This window comes from Palaemon carinicauda, chromosome 14 (assembly GCF_036898095.1).
Source record: "Palaemon carinicauda isolate YSFRI2023 chromosome 14, ASM3689809v2, whole genome shotgun sequence".
Lineage (NCBI taxonomy): Eukaryota > Metazoa > Arthropoda > Malacostraca > Decapoda > Palaemonidae > Palaemon > Palaemon carinicauda.
Genome location: NC_090738.1, coordinates 45602568 through 45626482, shown reverse-complemented (window position 1 = coordinate 45626482; position 23915 = coordinate 45602568). Strand labels below are relative to the sequence as shown.

Sequence of the window (23915 nt, the reverse complement as noted above, 5' to 3'; positions counted from 1 at the left end):
TTCTCTCGACCCTCACACTGTTTGTTCCAATTGTCGGGGTAAAACCTGTCAATTGGAAGATCGGTGTGAGGAATGCGTGGGCCTTTCGGAATTCGATTTTATCGAATTTGAAAAGTACACACGCAGGCTAGAGAGAGATAGAATTAGGAGAAGTTCTTCTAGGTCGATTGATTTTTCCTCTCCTCATGCCCCACAACCTATTCCTTCCCCTGTAGTGGTTGTTCCTAACCCCCCTCCTAGCACTCAGGAACCATCGATGGCTGACATGATGCGTGCCATCCATGCCCTGGGGGAGAGAGTTGAGTCCCTTGCGAGTGACCGCAATCAACTCATGGCGGATGTTAAGGAGCTAAAGTGCCAAAGTGCCGCGGGAAGTGATAAAGTGCCAAGTGAAAGTGTTGTGAAAAGTGTTGCGCTTGAGGGTTCGTCTGTTCGTGCCTGTCGTCCTCCTAGTCCGGGACCTCTTGCAAGCTCCCAAGCCCAGGGGAGAAGCAATGTCGTACGACGTATGGATTCGAGAGGCCTTGATCAGCGAACAGACGTTCCCTCCATGGTATCAGGCGTATCTCCCCAAGATCGCCCCTACCTACGTAAGACGAGAGCCCATTTTTACCTCGTCGTCTGAAGGTGTTTCTCGTAAGAAACTTTGGACCAAGGTCTCACGACCTTTAAAGCATAAGTCGGTCCCTTCAGGACAAGTCCAACGTCCCGGCTGTAGCCACTGGGTCAGTTCGGACTCGTTGCCGTCATCTGATGACTGCTCACCGCCTAAGAGAGGCAAAGCGGTACCGCTTCAGTCGCTAACCCCGTCTGTTGCCGCACCTGCTCCCGTAGACCCTAAATGGGCTTTGCTGCAAGACATGCAGTCCAAGCTTACGTCCTTGATGCAGGACTTTCATGCGGAGAAGGTTGCTGCTGAACCTTCTGGCCAACAACCTTCCAAGCGAACGGTTGTGCGTCCTGTTGACGCTGAGGTAACCTTCTCGCGTCTGCCAGTTGAGGTGGTTCCTCCACCGATGCGACCCAGTGTGGGTTGCCAGCCGCACGTTGACGTTAAGCGACGCTCGGAGGTGGTTGTTGACGTTCATGACGTTCAACAACCAGCAGAGGTGACTTGTTTTGACGCGGTGAGTCAACCTCCGCAACCCGGTGTGGTTTCGACTGCACAACCCAGACGGTCCAAGCAGTCTCGGGTGGACGCTGTGCGTCCTCGCGCTCCCATGGTTGTTGACAGTTCACAGACTGTGCAGCAGTACCATGACGTTGCGTCCGGCTTCGTCACGCATGCACCAGTGCGACCGGACTCAGCGAACCAGACGTTGCCCACTCCGTTGCCGTTTCCTCATCAGTTTTCGGATGAGGAACTATCTGATGAGGATGTTGCTGAACAACAGGACGATCAACAGTCAGAACTGGACGAGCCCAAGGCAACTCAGCCGTCATTGGACTTTAGAAAAGTCATGGCTGTATTCAAGGAGTTGTTTCCTGACCAATTTATTTCTGTGGCTCCTCGTTCTCCGCCGTCAGAGTTTGTATTAGGCATGCCTTCTACCGCACCTGCCTTTACTAAACTCGTCCTCTCACGCTCATCAAAGAGAGCTTTGCGGCTGTTAGGAGACTGGCTAGAATCCAAGAAGAGTTTAGGGAAGACAGCATTTGCCTTTCCCCCATCTAGACTCTCTTCTAGATCGAGCGTCTGGTATGCCACGGGAGAAGCTCTCGGCTTGGGAGTTCCTGCCTCTGCCCAGGGCGACTTCTCAAGTCTTGTAGACTCTCCCCGCCGCCTTGCCATGAGACGCTCGAAAGTTTGTTGGTCACCATCGGACCTGGACCACCTTCTTAAAGGGATCTTTAGGGCTTTTGAAGTCTTTAACTTTTTAGACTGGTGCTTAGGAGCCCTGAGCAGGAAAATCTCTTCGACAGAGAAGGATATTTCTTTGCTCATCATGTCCTGCATGGACAAGACCGTCCGTGATGGGTCCAATGAGCTTGCTGCATCATTCACGTCCGGAGTCCTGAAAAAGCGAGAGTCTCACTGTTCGTTCCTGTCTGCTGGAGTTACACCATGCCAGAGATCTGAACTTCTCTTTGCTCCCCTTTCCAAGTGCCTGTTCCCTGAAGGCTTGGTAAAGGAGATTGCCGCTTCGTTAGTTCAGAAGGACACCCACGATCTTGTTGCGTCCTCAGCTCGCAAAGCTCCCCCTTTGCCTTCGTTATCCGCTAGACCGAGGATAGACACTCCAGCGTCTCGCTTTATTCCGCCCTTTCGTGGCAGAGCCTCCAGCAGAGGAGGTGCTCGTGCCGAAGGGAAACGAGGGAAGAGGAAAGGATCCAAGTCCTCCAAGGGCAGAGTCTGACTGCCCGCAACTTCAGACAGCAGTGGGAGCCAGACTCAAGAACTTCTGGCAAGCCTGGGAGAGGAGAGGCGCAGATTCACAATCTGTCAAGTTACTCAGGGAGGGGTACAAAATCCCTTTTGTACGCAAACCCCCTCTAGCAACGTCTCCCATCGATCTCTCTCCCAGGTACAGAGAGGAAGAAAAGAGACAAGCCCTGAAACTGGAAGTGTCTCTTTTGCTAGAGAAGGGAGCGGTGGTCAAAGTCTCGGACCTTCGATCACCGGGATTTTACAACCGTCTCTTCCTAGTTGCAAAGAAGACAGGAGGGTGGAGACCGGTGCTAGACGTCAGTGCTCTGAATGTCTTTGTCACAAAGACGAAGTTCTCCATGGAGACCACAAAGTCAGTCTTAGCAGCGGTCAGAAGGGAAGACTGGATGGTCTCGCTAGACCTAAGGGACGCCTACTTCCACGTCCCCATTCACTCAGACTCCCAACCTTTTCTGAGATTCGTCTTTGAAAATGTGGTCTACCAGTTTCGGGCCCTGTGCTTTGGCCTAAGCACAGCTCCTCTCGTGTTTACGAGGCTGATGAGGAATGTGGCCAAATTCCTCCACTTATCGGACATCCGAGCCTCCCTTTATTTGGACGACTGGCTTCTCAGAGCCTCTTCCAGTCGTCGCTGTCTGAAGGATCTCAAGTGGACTCTAGATCTGACCAAGGAATTGGGACTCCTAGTCAATTTGGAAAGGTCGCAGCTGGTCCCATCCCAAACTGTTCTGTATTTAGGGATGGAGATTCACAGTCTAGCTTTTCGGGCTTTTCCGTCGGCCCCCAGAATAGATCAAGCCCTGTTATTCATCCAGAAGATGCTGAAGAAGGAACGCTGCTCAGTCAGGCTGTGGATGAGTCTGGTAGGGACGCTGTCATCCCTGGAACAATTTGTGTCACTAGGAAGACTACACTTCCGTCCTCTTCAATACCATCTAGCTTTTCACTGGAAAAAGGACAAGACGCTAGAAGCGGTCTCGATCCCGATTTCCGAAAAGATAAAGTCTTGTCTGACTTGGTGGAAGGACAATATCAACCTAAGAGAGGGTCTTCCCCTGGCTGTTCAGACTCCCAACCACGTTCTCTTCTCGGACGCATCGGACTTGGGCTGGGGCACGACACTGGACGGTCGGGAATGCTCAGGTCTGTGGAACTCGAGTCAAAGAAGCATGCATATCAACTGCAAGGAGCTGTTGGCAGTACATCTGGCCTTGAAAAGCTTCGAGTATCTCCTTCGAGGCAAAGTGGTGGAAGTAAACTCAGACAACACCACGGCCTTGGCGTACATCTCCAAACAAGGAGGTACCCACTCACTGACGTTGTACGAGATCGCAAGGGACCTGCTCATCTGGTCAAAAGGTCAAGACATCTCCCTAGTAACGAGGTTCATCCAAGGCAACTTGAATGTCATAGCAGATTGTCTCAGTCGGAAAGGGCAAGTAATTCCAACAGAATGGACCCTCCACAAGGATGTGTGCAAGAGACTTTGGGCCACTTGGGGCCAACCAACCATAGATCTCTTTGCAACCTCGCTGACCAAGAGGCTTCCAATCTATTGCTCTCCAGTCCCGGACCCAGCAGCAATACATATAGATGCCTTCCTCCTAGATTGGTCACATCTGGATCTCTACGCATTCCCACCGTTCAAGATTGTCAACAAGGTACTGCAGAAGTTTGCCTCTCACGAAGGGACAAGGTTGACGTTAGTTGCTCCCCTCTGGCCCGCGAGAGAATGGTTCACCGAGGTACTTCGATGGCTAGTAGACGTTCCCAGAAGTCTTCTTCTAAGGGTAGACCTTCTACGTCAGCCACACGTAAAGAAGGTACACCAAAGCCTCCACGCTCTTCGTCTGACTGCCTTCAGACTATCGAAAGACTCTCGAGAGCTAGAGGCTTTTCGAAGGAGGCAGCCAGAGCGATTGCTAGAGCAAGGAGAGCGTCTACCATTAGAGTCTACCAATCGAAGTGGGAAGTCTTCCGAGACTGGTGCAAGTCAGTTTCTGTATCCTCGACCAGTACCTCTGTAGCTCAAATAGCTGATTTTCTCTTATACCTGAGAAAAGGACGATCCCTTTCAGCTCCCACTATCAAGGGCTACAGAAGCATGTTGGCATCGGTCTTCCGGCATAGAGGCTTAGATCTTTCCAACAATAAAGATCTGCAAGACCTCCTTAAGTCTTTTGAGACCACCAAGGAGCGTCGTTTGGCTACCCCTGGATGGAATTTAGACGTGGTACTAAGATTCCTCATGTCAGACAGGTTTGAGCCGTTACAATCAGCCTCCCTGAAAGATCTCACTCTTAAGACTCTTTTCCTGGTATGCTTAGCCTCGGCTAAAAGAGTCAGTGAGATTCATGCCTTCAGCAAGAACATCGTATTTTCGTCGGAAAAAGCCACTTGTTCGCTGCAACTTGGTTTTCTAGCAAAAAATGAGCTGCCTTCTCGGCCTTGGCCTAAATCTTTCGATATTCCCAGCTTATCGGAGATCGTAGGCAATGAACTAGAAAGAGTCTTATGCCCTGTTAGAGCTCTTAAGTTCTATTTAAAGCGTACCAAACCTTTACGAGGCCAATCTGAAGCTTTATGGTGTTCAGTTAAGAAACCATCTTTGCCTATGTCAAAGAATGCTTTATCATACTTTATCAGATTGTTAATACGAGAAGCTCATTCACATCTGAGTGAGGAAGACCGAACTTTGCTTAAGGTGAAGACGCACGAAGTTAGAGCTGTAGCAACTTCCGTGGCCTTTAAGCAAAATAGATCTCTGCGAAGTATAATGGACGCAACCTATTGGAGAAGCAAGTCAGTGTTCGCGTCCTTTTACTTGAAAGATGTCCAGTCTCTGTACGAGAACTGCTACACACTGGGACCATTCGTAGCAGCGAGTGCAGTAGTGGGTGAGGGCTCAACCACTACAATTCCCTAATTCCATATCCTTTTAATCTGTCTCTTGAAATGTTTTTAATGTTGTTTTTATGGGTTGTCCGGAAGGCTAAGAAGCCTTTCGCATCCTGGTTGATTTGGCGGGTGGTCAAAGTCATTTCTTGAGAGCGCCCACATTAGGGGTTTGATGAGGTCCTGTTGTATGGGTTGCAGCCCTTGATACTCCAGCTCCTAGGGGTCTGTCAGCATCCTAAGAGGATCGCGAGGCTCCGTAAGGAAGACGTACTTGTAAGGCAGAGTAATCGTCTAAGTCGACTTCCTTACCAGGTACCTATTTATTTTGTTTTTGTTATTTTGATAACTTCTAAAATGAAATAAAAACTCTTAGCTCATAAGATGTAAACATATTTAACTGGTCTCTACCCACCAACCCTGGGTGTGAATCAGCTATATATTCACCGGCTAAGTTAAATATTTAAAAATGATATTTTAATTATAAAATAAATTTTTGAATATACTTACCCGGTGAATATATAATTTAAATGACCCTCCCTTCCTCCCCTATAGAGACGCAATGGGACGAGAAGAAAATTGAGTCTTTGTTTACATTGAGTTTGGTATCTGGCCGACAGTTGGCGCTGATGGGCACACCCGCAACCTGTGTAGCGATCGCTGGCGAGTTTTTTTTGTACAAGTTTTTGTCTGTCGAGCAACAGAGTTGCAGCTATATATTCACCGGGTAAGTATATTCAAAAATTTATTTTATAATTAAAATATCATTTTTCCTAACTATATAAACCTTAGCTATTTATTAGGGGTATTACTTTCGGCATAGCTGAAATGACAAGCCATTAAAGTTTAGCGAGGGTTAACTAGGGAGGGTAGCTTGCTACCGCTCCCCCTCACACACCTGTGATTTAGTTCACTTTGCTTGGAAGTAGGACTTCAAGGGGGATAGGGGCGGCGGGCAAGTTTGTACCGTATGAATAGCTAAGGTTTGTATAGTTAGGAAAAATACAAATTATCTACAAATTTGCCCTCAACCCTCTGCTACTTGTCCAATAAGGAGTTTGAGGTATACAACCAGCTGTTGTGGAGCCACCACAGGATCGATAGAGATCGTATCGTGTTCCTGTGGGTCACATCCTGCAGGAGAAATGGAGCATTCACATCCTTTCTTGTAAAAACCTGCATCACAGAGTAATCTGCTTAGAAGGGTCAGGGGCATACCTATGCTTCTGACATCGTGAGTCATCATGTTTGGTGAGGCTACGGATTCAGGGCATAATTGGTGACTCTGTGAATCCAGCAGGAATGATGTTTTGATGATCCTCCTTTAGTCTCTCCCAGTGCTGATGACAAGAGAAGGGACCCGGGTGGGCTGTTACCGTTCTCTTAAGGTAGGGTCTCATACCTTACCCTGGGTATGGTAATGGAGGATCTGGATCGTCCGTTACCGAGTGGAGACTTGTGTAGGATCCGTCACCTCTGGAGACTGTGTCTGGTGACATACTAGGGGACGAAACTGAACGTTGCCTTTCGCCCTTCTCATTAATGGGCGATGTCGAAAGAGATCATGAAGTTCCTTGACTCGTATGGCTGCTGTCAGAGTTTATAGGAACATTGTCTTCTTAAACCAGGTGAAAATTTGTTGCCTGGTGAAGTGGAACATAAGGTCTCTTTAAGAGACCGGAAAATTTGAACCATATTCCGAGAGGAAGGTCTCAATTCCGACTGGGGAAAATTAAGTTGTAAGTTCGTATGAGTTAGGAAAGGTCTAGCGATGAGAGGATGTCCCTTCCTTTCAGTTTGAAGGCGAATGATTAAGGTTCAGTGATTGTCTTTACCTGTTGAAACTGAAAAGGGGGTCTTTTCCTCTTGCATATACTCAAGGATTCCGCTATTTCTGGAATAGAGGTATCGAGTGGAGAGAGACGCTTACCCATGACACCAACCACATAAGACATTATACTCCCTGGTAGACTGATGCTCAGGAATTCCTCCGATATCTAGATAATCTTTTCGCAACTTATTGCGAAAAGCCTCTCTGAGAGAGGAGGTACTGGATAGTCTCCAGGCGTACAATCATAGCAAAGCTATAGCTTGTGGTAGGTGTCGAAGTGGGTTATCTGTGATGTGGAGAGGGTTCTCTTGAAGAGACTATCATGAGCTCCAGAAGGTTTGGAATCCGTTCTGCGTAATGCCATAGGGAGCTATGAGAGTCCTTGAGAGACTGACCGATGTTCTAGCCTTCGTGAGTGCCCTTCTCCAGACAAAACAGGGATGAGACCTAAATGTCATTTTTTTACACACCATTTTGGCCTGTTTCTTGCCAGAGAGCCTTGGGGTCTAGGGCTGGGGAGCAACGGCAGCCTGAGGTTCAGGAGTATTGCGAACAGATCCCTAGTTGGAGGACCCAGTAAAGTCAGGACTTTGTCGGCTACATGGTGATCCAAAGACCATTCGGTATACCTTATCTGAGATGCTGTGCACAGATTGTCGGCAAGCACATTCCTCTAGTCTGGAATGAAGCGGGCTGATAGTAGCACCGAACGGACTATGGCCCATCTTAGTGTTTATACTGCTAGATGGGAAGAAGCTGTGAGCAAGTTCCTTCTTGCTTGTCATGTGAGCCTCTATGTGGTGTATGGTGTTGTCGCCCATCACATCACTGAGTGGTTCGTTAGGAACCGATGAGGCTGCTGAAGGACCATAAAATTGGCCTTCATCTCTTAAGAGATTTAAGTGAAGGTACTTTCGGACTCTTTCCAGAGGGCTGAGGTCGTGTGGTGCAGCACTATGGTCCCTCCTCTCTTCTTTTGATGTGTTCTAAGCACAGCATCAAGTCCAAGGGGTGGGGAAGGATGAGAAGGTTATAACACACTGTAGATTCTCGACTGACACCCATCCCTTGAGGTTCGTCTAAACTTCTGGTCCCATGGGGGTTAGAATGTCTGGGGGATCAAGGGCCTGATTCCAGTTGGACTCTAGTCACTCTGGGCTGGGAGTTCTTCTCATTTTGAGAAAATTTGTGGATATTGGTGTCTAGAATCATTCCCAGATACACCGGTCTTCTGAGAGGGAAGTAGGGAAGACTTCCACAGGTTTACCTTGATCACTGGATCTTGGTAAAAAAGACTTAAGACGTTCCGGCGCTACTACAAGGTTGCCACTGAGTCTGCTAAGGTCAGTCAATTGTCCCGAAACGGAGGAAACAGAAGACGATCCTGTGATACCAGGATGGGTGCTGTGAAAAAACCGAAGCACAGTGCCCTGAACTGGTGTTTCTTGTTTGTCTAGACTGAATCTTTAAACCCTCTTAGATGGATGGTTTGGACCTGGAGGTATGTGTCCTTTAGGTCCACTGTGCAAATCTGAGGTATTAGCCCCTGTCCGAACTCCAACATAGTGTGGACATTGACCCAAAGGTACAGCTCCTTGCGGATCCTTTCGCATGGGAGATTGTTGACGCTGGGGTCTTAACTCGTGGCGTAAAGAATTGGACACGATACCCTGTGTAAGGATTTTTCCCTGAGAGAAAATTCCTTTAATTGATAGAAGAAAGGCAACGCTTAACCCTACCATGCGCCCTGATGGGATTGATGCTTCATCAATGTTAATCAACGGTTAATGGTTGGGTATCGTGGTTGGAGAGTGCTTGCAAATAGTCCCCTGTCACAAGCCGCTGATGAGGGCTGTCGATCTTTTGCCGATCACTTTAGTGGATTGGTGTGATGGCGACCGGCCAGTAGCGAGAAGTGTGCTGTATACCTTCAGATCTAGGGAACTATGGGCAGAGATTGACTAGTAAGTCCGATTCACGAACTGCTGGCGAATCAGCGGTCTGTGAGCCGAAGATGGTAACTGATCTGTCTGGTCAGTCAGCCAAGGTAGGTTGGCAATAAATGAGTTGGTAAGCTGCTTTGAGAGCCCTGAGATACAGCAGAATGATTTAATTATAGTGAGTTGGTGATGGTAAGCCATTGATGATCAGCGATCAATCGCGGACTGGTGATCGGTGGCTAGAAATCAGCAAGCTGACTATGGTCGCTCCTGGTTGGTCAGAGATCAGCAAGCTGACGATGGGCTGGTAAGAGATCAGTGAGCTGAGTTCGAGGATCGAAGAAAGAAGTGCTGCCCATCGGTGATCTAGTGATCAGCAAGCTGATGACTGGTTATTGACTAGCAATCGGTGATAGGCACGCTAGCAATCGGAGATCTTTCGTCATTGGAGAGACTAGAGGTCAATGATCAGAGCTGAGCTAGCAATTGGCGATCTGGTGATCGGCGAGCTAGCGATCAGCAAACAGTGATCTAGAGATCAGTCTGTTGATGCTTTCTTGTTTGCTGACGGTGGTACTGACAAGAAAAAACTTCGGAAGAGACAGAGACCAAGGATTCCCCATTTTGATTCCCCCTTGGAAGATGGAATCTTCAGGATCTTGAATCCTTCTGTGAAGCCTCTTTCCTCTTTTCCCGGCAGCCATGATATGCGTTTGCAGGGAGAGGAATGGGGCAATGGTGACCTGTCCAAAAAGTTTTATTCTTCTTGCCTATTGCGCGAGTGTGCAGGAGGGTACTGGAGCGATGGCACACAGGATGATGCTGGTGCTCAGTTTCTGCTGAAGCGCAGTAGAGCGCTGGAGAGCAGGTAAGCGCTGGTGCGCAGGTGAGCGCTGGCTATTTGGCAAGAGCTAGTGCATTGGCGAGCATTGGATCTGCGAGCACTGGCTCTTTGGCAAGAGCTGGCGCATTGGATCTGAGACCGCAACTGCACGGGAGAGCGCAGAGAGGCATTGGCTCGTTGTGAGGAGTTGGCGCATTGGCGAGCGCTGGATCTGAGAGCGCAAGTGAGCAGGAGGGTGCTGGATCTGAGAGCGCAGGTGACTGCTGTCACGCAGTTAGGCACAGTGTAGGGTTTTGTGCAGCCTCCTTAGAATATGCAGTAGCGCGTGACTGGTTGCGCAAGGGCGGGTGCATGGGCACACGATTGCATGTAGCGCGTGCTCGTAAGAGGGGTGGTGCGTGCGCGGAAGGCTGCTGGTGTGCGTGGAAGTCTGCTGGCACGCGTGGAGGACTGCTGGCGCGCGCGGGAAAGATTGCGGGCGCACAAAGAAGACTGACGGCGCGCGCTAACAGTCTTCCCGCGCGCGCCAGCAGTCCTCTGCGTGCACCAGCAGCCTTCCACGCGGGAGAGCGCAGAAGAGCACTGGCAAACAGGCAAGCGTTGGCTCTTTGTGAAGAGTTGGCGCATTGGCAAGCGCTGGATCTGAGAGCACAAGTGAGCAGGAGGGTGCTGGATCCGAGAGAGCAGGTGAGCGCTGGCGTGCAGTAAGGCACTGTGTAGGGTTTTGTGCAGTCTCCCTAGAATACGCAGAAGCGCATGACTGGTTGCACAAGGACGGGTGCATGGGCACGCGATTGCGTGGCGCGCGTGTGCATAAAAGGGCTGGCGCTCGCACGTGGAAGGCTGCTGGCGCGTGCGGAGGACTGCTGGGGCCCGCGGTAGACTGATGGCGCACGCAGAAGACTGTTGGTGCTGGCATGCATGCGGTAGCAATGGCACACATGAGAGCGCGGGCGCATAGAAAAGTACTGGTGGGCAGGTGCAGGAGAGCGCTGGCACGCAGGAACGATCCACAGAAAAGTCCAGGACCGAATTCCATGGACTAACTGCAGCGTAAGTTTGCGCTGGTAGGTCGGCAATTAAGCTGGCAGGACGACCAGGAACTGGGATGTGCCCTTTGGAAGGGGGAACATCCATTGATAACGATCGTGAAAGGTCCACAAAAGAGTCTAGGACCAAAGTTCAAGGACTAACTGCAGCATAAGGTTGCGCTGGTAGGTCGGCAGGTCAGCTGGCAGGATGATAAGGAACTGGGATGTACCCTTTGGAAGGGCGAACATCCACCGATAGCGACTGTGAAAGGTCCACAGAAGAGTCCAGGAGCGAAGTCCAGGGACTAAACTGCAGCGCAAGGTTGCGCTGGTAGGTTGGCAGGTCAGCTGGCAAGATGATGACGCCTAAAGATGTGGAACAGGCAGCTGAGAGGTGGAGGAAATCCAATCAGGACTCTCTCCTCCAGAGGGCTCTCACATCAAAGCCCTACAAACCTCCAGCACCTCAACAACCGCGCCCGTCCAAGACAACGAAACCGGCAGTGGCAGCAAAGACAATGGTGTCCAAACAGCAGCCCTTTCCTGTCAAAGACAAGAAAGGCAAAAAGTCCTCCAGGAGAGGGAAAAATCCTAGATGGAGTGGCCGAGGCTGCAAACGCTAGGATTGGCAGTCCCCCTGCATGTCCACCAGTGGGGGTATGCCTACAAAGTTGCGCAATCAGGTGGCAGCAACTCGGGGCCGATTCCAGGACAATTTCCGTAATCAGTCAGGGATATCGCGTCCCGTTCACAACATCTCTACCTCCCCTGACAGTGGATCCAGTGTCGTTGAGCTCCTATGCCATGGGATCGGCAAAGGGGCAAGCCCTACGGGCAGAAGTTGAGACCATATTAAAGAAGGATGCTCTCCAGGAGGTCGTCGACGGTTCCCCAGGCTTCTTCAGTCGACTCTTTCTTGTAAAGAAGGCGTCTGGAGGCTGGAGACCAGTCATCGACCTCTAAGCTCTGAACAGGTTTGTCAAACAAACTCCGTTCAGCATGGAGACAGCAGACACGGTCAGACTTGCAGTGAGACCACAAGACTTCATGTGTACACTGGACCTGAAGGACGAGTACTTCCAGATCACAATCCATCCGTCTTCAAGGAAGTACTTAAGATTCAGCCTAGACAACAAGATCTACCAGTTCAAGGTGCTGTGTTTCGGACTCTCCACAGCACCTCAGGTATTTACCAGTGTTCACCCTGATTTCTTCGTGGGCACACAGGATCGGCATCCGTCTCCTCCGTTATCTGGACGACTGGCTGATCCTGGCAGACGGAACGGAACTCCCGAGAGAACTTCCTCCACGACACGAGCTACTCAAACAACCACACGCCAACATCTTTCACAAAGCCGTAGCTTTGCTGCGGCTTCACGCCTGGAGACTATCCAGCATCTCCTCACAGAGAGAGGCTTTTCGCAACGAGTTGCGGAAAGGATGTCTGGACACCAGCGAAAGTCATCCGCAGGGGTCTACCAGGCGAAATGGAGAGTTTTCTGTGGTTGGTGTCGTGGAAGGGGTATCTCTCCACTCGATGCCACTATTTCAGCAATAGCGGAGTTTCTCGTGTATTTGCGGGAGGAAATGCGCCTTTCAGTCTCGGCAGTGAAAGGCTATCGCTCAGCCTTAAGTCTTGTTTTCAGGCTCAAAGAAGTGGACATTTCTTCTTCGCTGGAACTTTCTCTACTCATACGAAGTTATGAACTTACCTGCCCTCAGTCGGAAGTGAGACTTCCTCCATGGAACGTGGTTCGAGTTCTCAGGTCTCTTAAGAGACCTCCCTTCGAACCATTACGCCAGGCTTCTGATCGCCACCTGACTTGGAAGACAATGTTCCTACTCGCTTTGGCCTCGGCCAAACGAGTTAGCTAAATTCATGGTCTCTCATATGACATCGCCCATTCAAGGGGATGGGGTGAGGTAACGTTCAGATTCGTCCCTGAGTTTGTAGCTAAGACTCAAAATCCAGGAGTGCCGGACCCTCGGTTCGACTCTTTCCGAATTTCGAGTCTGTGTTCTGTAACAGGTGACCCAGACCATCTCCTACTGTGCCCAGTGAGGAGTCTGAGGCTCTATCTTAAGAGAACAGCTGCAGTTTGTCCGCAGGTGCAGGCATTGTTTGTTAGCACCGGAAGGATGAAGAGGAGGGTCACTAAGAACACTATCTCAGCATGGATTCGTAGGGTTATCCATCACTCCCTTAATCCTGACCCTCCTCCGTCACGTCGCCCCAGAGCACACGATGTCAGGGGCATTGCTACATCCCTGGCCTTCAAGAGAAACTACTCAGTGACGCAGGTTTTACAAGCAGGGGTTTGGAAGCGTCAGACGACCTTCACAGCCCGCTACCTGCAAGACGTGACCCACAGGAGGCTCGATACGTTCTCTATCGGCCCTGTGGTGGCTGCACAACAGCTGGTTTAAATCTCAGGCTCCTTAATGGACAAGTAGCAGATGGTTGAGGGCATTGTTGCCCGGTTTTAGTCTGCATGAATGAAAAGGTATACCTGGCCCTTATTCTTTTCTTCATCCTCCCCTCTCTTGGGGAAAGCAGCATCCTGGGTTCTCTGCACAGCTGACCTCAAAACCACTGCAGGTAAACCATGTTCCCTTGTGTTCCTAGTATTAAGATAATACTGTTACGTCCCCATACCCTTACGAGGTGGTATTGGGAACGTCCTAGCCTAGAATTCCATCTAAAGGACTTCAGGTCAACTTCCTAGGACGAGTCACACTTCATTCCTTCTCACACCAGCTTACGTAGGCCGCGGTCCTTGCAGAGCAAGGCACTTGCGAGGTGCAGGGACTCCTTATCTTGAGCACTAACACACTCAGATACTGAGTCCCCGGGCAAAAGCCAAAAGCCAGAAACGGCTGGGACTTACCACCCTACCTAAGGGTTAAGTCACCCATATTAAATAGCGTGGTTTGTATTTCGGTTACGGAACAAATGACAAATTCGTAGATGATTTGTATTTTTCCTAACCATACAAACCTTAGCTATTTAATCAAACTTACCCGCCAGCCCTGTCCCCCGGGAAGTCCTACCTCTAAGCAAAGTGAGCTAGTCACAGGTGTGTGAAGGGGGGAGGGGTAGCTAGCTACCCCTTCCTACCCCCGCGCTAACTAGCGAGGGGGTAGTAAAGCCTCGTTAAAATTCTAATGGCTCGTCATTTCAGCTACGCCGAAAGTAATACCCATATTAAGTAGCTAAGGTTTGTATGGTTAGGAAAAATACAAATTATCTACGAATTTGTCATTTTGGAGTTATGAATGCAAATTTATTGTTTCTTTTATCGTAGTGAGTTGATAGTATGTTTTCAAAGTTCCATTACGCTCATTTCTCTTGGTGAAGACATATCCATGAAAGATAACTTGTATCAAGTAAGAAGTTTTGAAATGTAAAGTACTTAATTTACGTCAAAGTGTGTATTGGATAGATAAATTCCCAGTTGAAATGTCATTATTGCTATATTTTTATGTCTTTTCAGAAAGTAGAACGAGTTGGTGCTACAAGCAGCTTTTTTAATCAGGAAGAAAAAAAAATATTTGCCATCAAGGTTCACGATGTTCGAATTGAAAAGGAGGTACGTATAATATCAATAATATTTTTTGTTAGTTTGTTTAATTTTTGTGTCCATACAATAAACTTTCCTTATTTTACGATTATTCTAATGATTAGTAGACACTGGTCAGTTGAGTACCAATCACCTTCTAAGCTAGCAGAATGGTGGTTCTTTTGAAGTGAGACCTGTTCCTACCAGCATAGTCATTTCCTATGTACCACCAGTTCTTTTCTGTCCTTTGCTGGGAAATACATTTATGGTATTTGGAATCTTCAAGCTCTGCCTTACTTAGTTTTTGTCTCTCCATAGTTGTTATTTTTATTATTTAGTTTCCATTATGTAAGAAATATTTTAGACTTTTGTCTCTCCATAGTTGTTATTTTTATTATTTAGTTTCCATTATGTAAGAAATATTTTAGACTCATCAAGGAAGTTATAATGATGAATTATTACTGATATTTTTTCTATGATAGGAAATGTTTGTGGGTATTTAAGTACTGGGATTAAATGTCATTTACTCAGATGGTAATATTGTAGGTTTCCTTAGATTTTCTTGTTGATATTTCTTTTTGCTTTTATTTTTATTATTGAATATATTACACAGTAATCACAGTATTTTTTATTATAGATGTATTTTTTAAAAACAGTATTTTTTTCCCGAACAAAAACTTTTAATGTAGCTTGTTTGTGTCTCACTTCAAATGCTAGAGGCATCATTTCACTACAGAATGAAAAAAGATCAGGTAACTTTGGTAGACTGCTGCGTATGTTCAAGGTATCTTTGGTTCTTGGTTCTTTATGTAATTTGATGCAGCAGCAACAACATTGCGGGTGTATAGGAGGAGGGTTCTATTAAATAGTGGATTTTGATTTAGAAAATTACCTTTTTAAATATTTAACTTAGCCGGTGAATATATAATAGCTGAGCCTCCGGCGGCTCGACAGAAAAACAAACAAAAACTCGCGAGCGATCGTTATGAAGGTTGCGGGTGTGCCCACTAGCGCCAACTATCGGCCAGATACCGCATATACATGTAAACAGACCCAATTTTTCTCTGTCGGCCTTAACGACAAGACGTATCAATACTCGCTGTATAACCTGGAGTTTTCTCAACATATTTGGTGAAGTACTTCCTTTTGGTTTGAGCTTTCGCAGTGCAGGTGTTTTATCTTCAACTTAAATCTTGAACTCGTTTTTGGATAGATTTAATTTTTGATGACTTTGGATTGTTTTTTGGACTTTCTTTGACTTTTAAATGGCCGACCCCTCCCTTAGTACGGAAGTGTGTTTTAGGCTTTTAGCAATTATCTTATCACATTATAAATTGTTGTTCCTAATTATAGATTTTCCTCTATATATTTTATATCTCAACCGCCTTTATTAGGCCTCTTCGATTAGCTTTCCATTTATAATAAACATCAAGATAAATTTTAATGATTTGTTTATATGCGACCTTTCCTATTCCTCCTCTAGTCCGAGAGTAGGCGGTCCTAACTTGGAAACCGAAGTTAAACAACGTTGAGCCCTTTCAATCGTAAATAACTTTTACAGAGCAAATGATTTAAAACTTTTTAAATAAATATTTTTTAGTAGATATTTTATGAAAGATTTTCTTTGAATAGTCTTCGTACTGTTTCAAAGATGAACTAACGTTTAGTTTATTTATGCTACGCAGTTTGCGCTCTATCGTTACGATAGAGAGAGAGAGAGAATCACGGTTTCACTTTGCAGAAAGAGTAAATCGATTCTGACGTTTTGTTCATTCTTCTTTTAAACTTAAATGTTTTAAATACTATTTTAAAGGAACTTGTTAATTGAAAAACCTTTCAGTTTTTTCCTTTGGTTAAATAACCTGTTTATTGACGAAAGGTAAGTGGGCTCTTCTCTTCGGTGCGAAATCAAGAGAGAGAGAGAGAGAGAGAGAGAGAGAGAGAGAGAGAGAGAGAGAGACGGAGAGAGAGAGAGGAAGAGAGAACGTTCCGATCTTTTTTTCTCGTCCCAAGCGAGTAACGTTGTTCTCGAGTCAGTTTTTTTTTACTCTCGTCCCTAGTCTCTGTACGGGGAGAAAGGATAAAACGTTTTTAGTTTTTTATTCTCGTCCCAAGGCACTGTACGGTGAGAGATTGAAAACGTAGTTTTGATTGAACTAGTGTTTAGTCTCCTTCCCAGCCACTGATCTTTTTATCTTAATATATGTTTACTGTTTTTTGCTTGTATTAATGTGCTTACATTATACGACTGATTTCGCAATTATAACCTTTTGGTGAGGGTAGAATTGCGTGCTTCAGGTAGAAATCAGTTTTATTCATACCTAATGTGAATTGTTGTAAAATTCGATTTCAGTGAAGTAAGTGCAAAACAGAAAATCATAGTGATAAAGTGATAATTGCGCAAAGTGTTATCAGTGTTGCGACCGAGGGTTCGTCTGTTCGTGCCTGTCGTTCGCCTAGTCCGAGACCTCTTGCAAGCTCCCAAGCCCAGGGGAGAAGTAATGTCGTACGACTTATGGGTTCGAGAGGACTTGATCAGCGAACAGACGTTCCCCCTATGGTTTCAGGCGTGTCTCATCACCTACCATAAGACGAGCGAGACGATTTTCTCCTCGTCATCCGAAGGCTTTTCGCATAAGAAACCGTGGAACAAGGTTTCGAGGCCCTTTAAGCGAAAGTCAGTCCTTTCAGGACAGGTCTAGCGTCCTGGTTGTAACCATTAGGACAGCTCTGACCCTATGCAGTCATCGGAAGACTGCTCGCCGCCTAAACAAAAGCGTAACACAGGCTCCGAGAGTCTTTTTGTAGGCAAGGTTTTGCAGTCACAGACGTTACCCTCGTCTCTTACCGCAACCATTCCCGTTGATCCTAAATGGGTTGTACGGCAAGACATGCAGAATAAGCTTGCCTCTCTTATGGAGGACTATTCTGTTGAGCAGGTTCACGATGATCCTCGCCGCTTAGCTAATCGAGATCTTGGCCGTCAGCCGCCCAAACGAGCCTTTGCTCGTCCTGTTGACATTGACGTTACAAAGTCACGTCAATCGTGTTTTGTAGAGCCTCACTCGATGCAGTCCCGTGTTGACTCTCAGCCGCTTGTGGACGTTCAGCCGCTGCCGCTTGCTCTTGTTGACGTTCAGGACGTTCACCAACCAGCATAGTTGACTTGTTTTGACGTTGAGCGTCAAGCACCGCAGTCAAGAGTTGTTTTGACTGCTCAGTCTAAGCAGTCAAAGCAGTCTCGAGTTGACGTCGAACGTCCTCCCGCACCTGTTGTTGTTACTGGTCAGTCCTTTAAGCAGTTACATGACATAGTGTCCTTGACTGCTACTGTTGCTCCTTTGCGTGTGGACTCTGCTTGTCAAGCATTGCCACCACGGCAGGTCTCTCCCTTGCTTGAGACTCGGCTATTGTCGGACAAGGTTCCTTCAGATGAGGAAGTTGCTGATCCCCCTCCTACTGATATTCCCTTGAGGACACTGTCAGACGGAGAGGAACCTAAAGCTGCTCAGCCCTCTATGGACTTTAAATAAATCATGCTGATTTTTTAATGATCTTTGTCCGGATCTTTTTGTAACTGCTGCTCCTCGTTCGCCTAAACGTCAGAGTTTACACTAGGCCTAGCTACTTCGAAGCCGTTGTTTTATAAGCTAGTGCTCTCTCGCTCTTCTAAGAGAGCTTTACGTTTGCTAGGCGACTGGTTAATCACCAGGAGGAGTTTGGGGGAGACAGCCTTTGCTTTCCCTACTTTTAAGCTGGCTTATAGAGCGAGAGTCTGATATGACACGGTCTCGGCTTGGGAGTTCCTGCCTCTGCCCAGATAGACTTCTCAAACCTCATAGACTCTCCCTGGCGCCTGGCCATGAGACGCTCCAAGATTTTATGGTCGACTTCAGAGCTAGACCATCTCCTGTTAGGAGTTTTTTTTTTCGAGCGTTTGAAGTTTTGCTGTACAATTATGTCATGCATAAACAAGGCTTTCAGGGATGGCTCCAATGATCTGACAGCCACGTTCTCTGCAGGAACAAGTCCCTCAGGGATGGCTCCAATGATCTGGCAGCCATGTTCACTGCAGGAGTACGTAAGAGGCAAGTGCGCTCAATGTGTTCATTGTCAAGACAAACTTCACGAGGAAGTCTACCAGGCTGTCTTGACAGCATTAATGGAAGGCGACTGGATGGTCTCTCTCGACCTTCAGGAGGCATACTTCCACATTCCTATACACCCGGAATCCCAACCGTTTCTGAGGTTTGTTTACAGGAATGTGGGGTACCAGTTTTGAGCCCTGTGCTTTGGCCTCAGTCCTGCTCCTCTCGTGTTTACGAGGCTCATGAGGAATGTGGCAAAATCCCTCCATCTATCGGGGATCCGAGCCTCCCTGTACTTGGACGACTGGCTTCTCAGAGCATCGTCCAGTTTTCGCTGTCTGCAGGATCTACATTGGACGTTGAGTCTGGCCAGGGAGTTGGGACTTTTGGTCAACCTAAAAGTCCCAACTGATCCCATCCCAGATTATTCTATATTTGGGGATGGAGATTCGCAGTCCAGTTTTTTTTTTCGGGCTTTTCCGTCTGCCACCCGAATAGAACAAGCCCTGCTCGAAGTCCAACTAATGCTGAAAAGAGAACGTTTGTTCAGTCAGGAGTTGGAACAGTCTCGTAGGGACTCTCTCATCCCTGGAGCAGTTTGTCTCACTAGGGAGACTACACCTTCTGCCTCTCCGGTTCCATCTAGCCTCTCACTGGAACTAGGACAAGACGTTAGAGACGGTATCATTCCCAGTCTCCGAACCAGTAAAGGCATGCCTGAAATGGTGGGACAGCAATATCAGTCTGAGAGAGGGACTATCCCTTGCAGTCAAGAACCCAAACCACGTGTTGTTCTCAGACGCGTCGGATTTGGGTTGGGGTGCGACCCTGGACGGTCGGGAATGCTCGGGTCTGTGGACCTCAAGTCAGAAGAGCATGCACATCAACGGCAAGGAGCTATTAGCAGTCCACTTGGCCTTGATGATATTCGAAAGCTTCTTCGAAACTAAGTGGTAGAGGTCAACTCAGACAACACCACAGCTTTAGCGTACATCTCCAAGCAAGGAGGCACACACTCCTTCACGCTGTTCGAGATCGCAAGGGACCTTCTCTTATGGTCAAGAAATCGAGGCATCTCCCTGTTGACGAGATTCATCCAGGGGGACTTGAACGTCTTGGCAGACTGTCTCAGTCGGAGGGGTCAGGTGATACTCACGGAATGGACCCTCCACAAGGACGTGGGCAAGAGTCTTTGGGCTACTTGGGGTCAACCCACCATAGACCTCTTTGCCTCCTCGTTGACCAAAAGGTTACCAATCTATTGCTCTCCAGTCCTAGATACAGAAGCAATCCACATAGACACGTTTCTACTGGATTGGTCTCTTCTGGACTTATATGCATTCCCACCATTCAAGATAGTCAACAAGGTACTGCAGAAGTTTGCCTCTCACGAAGGGACAAGGTTGACGTTGGTTGCTACCCTCTGGCCCGCGAGAGAGTGGTTCACCGAGGTACTTCAATGGCTGGTAGACTTTCCAAGAAGTCTTCCTCTAAGGGTAGATCTGTTACGTCAGCCCCACGTAAAGAATGTCCATCAAAGCCTCCCCGCTCTTCGTCTGACTTCCTTCAGACTATCGAAAGACTCTCAAGAGCTCGAGGCTTTTCGAAGGAGGCAGCCAGTGCGATTGCAAGAGCGAGGAGAGCTTCTACCATTAGAGTATACCAGTCGAAGTGGGAAATCTTTTGAGACTGGTGCAAGTCAGCATCTGTGTCCTCGTCCAGTACCTCTGTAGCCCAAATCGCAGATTTTCTATTACATCTGAGAAAGGTTCGCTCCCTTTCAGCTCCCACGATTAAGGGCTACAGGAGCATGTTGGCTTCGGTCTTTCGACATAGAGGCTTAGATCTTTCCAACAATAAAGATCTCCAAGATCTCCTTAAGTCTTTCGAGACCTCTAAGGAACGTCGTTTGGCAACTCCTGGATGGAACTTAGACGTGGTCCTAAGGTTCCTCATGTCAGACAGGTTTGAGCCATTACATTCAGCCTCCCTGAAGGATCTCACCCTCAAGACACTTTTCCTAGTGTGCTTGGCTTCGGCTAATAGGGTCAGTGAACTTCATGCCTTCAGTAAGAACATCGACTTTTCTACAGAAAAAGCCACTTGTTCACTTCAACTTGGTTTCCTGGCCAAAAATGAACTGCCTTCTCGTCCTTGGCCTAAATCTTTTGATATTCCTTGCTTATCAGAGATCGTAGGCAACGAACTGGAAAGAGTATTATGTCCTGTTAGAGCTCTTAAGTTCTATTTAGCTCGTACTAAGTCATTACGAGGTAAATCTGAGGCATTATGGTGCTCAGTTAAGAAACCATCATTGCCTATGTCAAAGAATGCTTTGTCATATTTTATCAGATTTTTAATACGAGAAGCTCATTCTCACTTGAATGAGAAAGACCGATGTTTGCTTAAGGTTAAGACGCACGAAGTTAGAGCTATAGCAACCTCCGTGGCCTTCAAGCAAAATAAATCTCTGCAAAGTATTATGGACGCGACTTTTTGGAGAAGCAAGTCAGTGTTTGCGTCATTTTACTTAAAAGATGTCCAGACTCTTTACGAGGACTGCTACACACTGGGTCCATTCGTTGCAGCGAGTGCAGTAGTGGGTGAGGGTTCTACCACTACATTACCCTAATTCCAATATCCTTTTTAATCTGTCTCTTGAAATGTTTTTAATATTGTTTTTTGGGTTGTACGGAAGGCTAAGAAGCCTTTCGCATCCTGATTGATTTGGCGGGTGGTCAAAGTCATTTCTTGAGAGCGCCCAGATTAGGGGTTTGATGAGGTCCTGTTGTATGGGTTGCAGCCCTTAATACTTCAGCTCCTGGGAGTCTTTCAGCATCCTAAGAGGATCGCTGGGCTTCGTGAGGAAGACAGACTAATAAGGCAGAGTAATCGTCTAAGTCGACTTCCTTACCAGGTACCTTTATATATTTGGGTTTTGTTATGATATAACTGTCAAAAACTCTAAGCATATACGCTGTAAACTTAATTAACTATGGTCTCTACCCACCACCATGGGTGTGAATCAGCTATTATATATTCACCGGCTAAGTTAAATATTTAAAAATGATATTTTAATTATAAAATAAATTTTTGAATATACTTACCCGGTGAATATATAAATTAAAGGCCCCCCCCTTCCTCCTCGATAGAGACCCAGCGGGATGAGAAAAATTGGGTCTGTTTACATGTATATGCGGTATCTGGCTGATAGTTGGCGCTAGTGGGCACACCCGCAACCTTCATAGCGATCGCTCGCGAGTTTTTGTGTGTTTTTCTGTCGAGCCGCTGGAGGCTCAGCTATTATATATTCACCGGGTAAGTATATTCAAAAATTTATTTTATAATTAAAATATAATTTTTTTGGAACTGTTATTTATTTTACTTAAAGCCCATTACTGTACTTAAAAAAAAAAACTGTATCCAGAACAGTACCTAAGGCAGAAATCACATTGAGCTGCCAACACTGAGGAAGTAAAAGAGAATTGTTCCGTAACCGAAATACAAACCACGCTATTTACACAGGGTTTACCTTTTAGCGCAGCTGAAATGGCGAGCCATTAGAATTTAACGAGGGTGTATTACCCCCGCGCTAGTTAGCGGGGGGGTAGGGGAGTGGTAGCTAGCTACCCCTCCCCTCCCTCACACACAGATGAATGCTCACTTTCACTTTTGGCTCGGACTGTGACAGACGTCTCTGTCTTGGTCCTCTCTTGGCAGCCATTGTTTGTTTTGTCTTTACTTAATCGCTTACTTTTCATTCACTCAATAAATATGTAAACATGTTTTCATGTTTGTATACATATTTGAGTATAGAAATCAGAAAGTTTCCTTTTCAGATTTGTGTGTGTAGTGTACTTATGTACGTGGTGTCCTCGGCAGTTGGCCGCCACGGCGTTATGGGTGGCGATCGAGTTTGACTTATGTCTTTCTCTCTCTCTCTCTCTTGAGGTCGTTCACCCTTTTACTACGTGTTACTACGCCCTTGTAGCTTCCTTTCCGTGTGGGGGGGTTGCTACGCCGTACATTTGTCTCAATTAGTTTATGAATCTAATTGTATTTGTTGATTTTTTCAGCCTTGTAGAACGATTCCTTTCGGGGTTTTCGTTCTTTCTTTAGTGTTCATTCATTTTTAAATTACATAATTACATAGTTACATAATTATAATTATTATAATTCTGTTTTGGTTACAGCTCTCCTTCCGTGAGTGTAAGTGGTTGTGAGGGCACGTGCCTGTTGTGTAATTCTTGTTTCCTTTCCCTCGGGATTCCTCTTCGGAGCCTTCCCGGGGGAATGAATGTGTACTAATGTTTTTTTTGTTTTATTTTTTTACAGTTACCAATCTAGTTCGTTTCTGTAATATGGCAACGGTGTGAGCTGTCTTGTTGAGTCCTGGGGATTCGGCTGTTGCTGCCTCCCCCCTTGTGTTTTCGTCAGGGGCGTGTCTCCTTCTACTGGAAGTACTCCCGTGACGGCGGACAGCTCTCCAGTTCATTTTAGAACTCTCAGGAGGCTTGCCTCCTTGGGCAGGTAACTTTCCTTCCGAGGGAAGTTTTTCCTGTCCAGGCTTGAGTTTTTCCCCTTATGGAGGGTTCTCCTCTTGCCTTTTTTTCGTGCGACTATGCTCTTGGTGCTGAGCGGTCACACCTGCAGTTTCGCTCAAGGGGCTGGGCAACTGCAGGAGCTCCTCTTCGGAGGATTGCTCCTTTTAGGTCACTGCTGACCAGTCTCTTCTACGAAGTGTTTCTCTTTCGTTCGCGAGAGAGTACACTCATAGAGACTCCTCTTCGGAGGTTTTTTCTGTTGCTGTTGCTGTTGGCCTCCCTCGCCGTAAGGCCCACCGTCCGCCTCGTCGTAAGGGCCTCTCATCTCCCTATAAGGGTGCTTGAGGCGCCTTTTTGAATCTCCGTTTGCAGCCTACAACTCCTTTTTCTCGATCTTCCGCCTTGGTGCAAATGGACAGCAGTCTGATCTCGTCTTCCGACGGGCAACGGTCTTCCCGATGGACAACGGTCTTCCCGACGGACAGCGGTCTTCCGACGGACATCAGTCTTCCGGCGGACAACGATCCCTTCGGGGCAAAGGGTTGCCTTCCACGGGGGTTCTTCCCTTGCGTGTCAGGGTTTCCCTGCGCGCCCTTCTGCTGTGTTCTCTCCTGCTCCTGCTCAGTGTTAGCGCACAGGCGCTCTTCTGCTCATCAGCGCTCTCCTGTTCGTCAGCGCTTTCATGATGATCATCCCTGCTGTTCCTGTTGGTTCCTGTTACGCGCCCTGTGCGCCCACGTTCGCCCTCGCGATCTAGAACTTCGGTTCAGGTCGGGGTCAAGGACTCTTCTTC

At 47.3% G+C, this 23915-nt stretch overlaps 1 protein-coding gene across 1 annotated transcript in view; it reads left to right on the top strand.

Annotated features, from left to right (window-relative positions):
- Positions 1-23915, top strand: part of LOC137652750 (protein hobbit-like) — a 175095-nt gene that overhangs the window by 30476 nt on the left and 120704 nt on the right. Inside the window, exon 3 of the mRNA XM_068386156.1 lies at positions 14425-14520. Within this exon, the coding sequence (XP_068242257.1) occupies positions 14425-14520 (96 nt within the window). The remainder of the gene's footprint in view (positions 1-14424; positions 14521-23915) is intronic.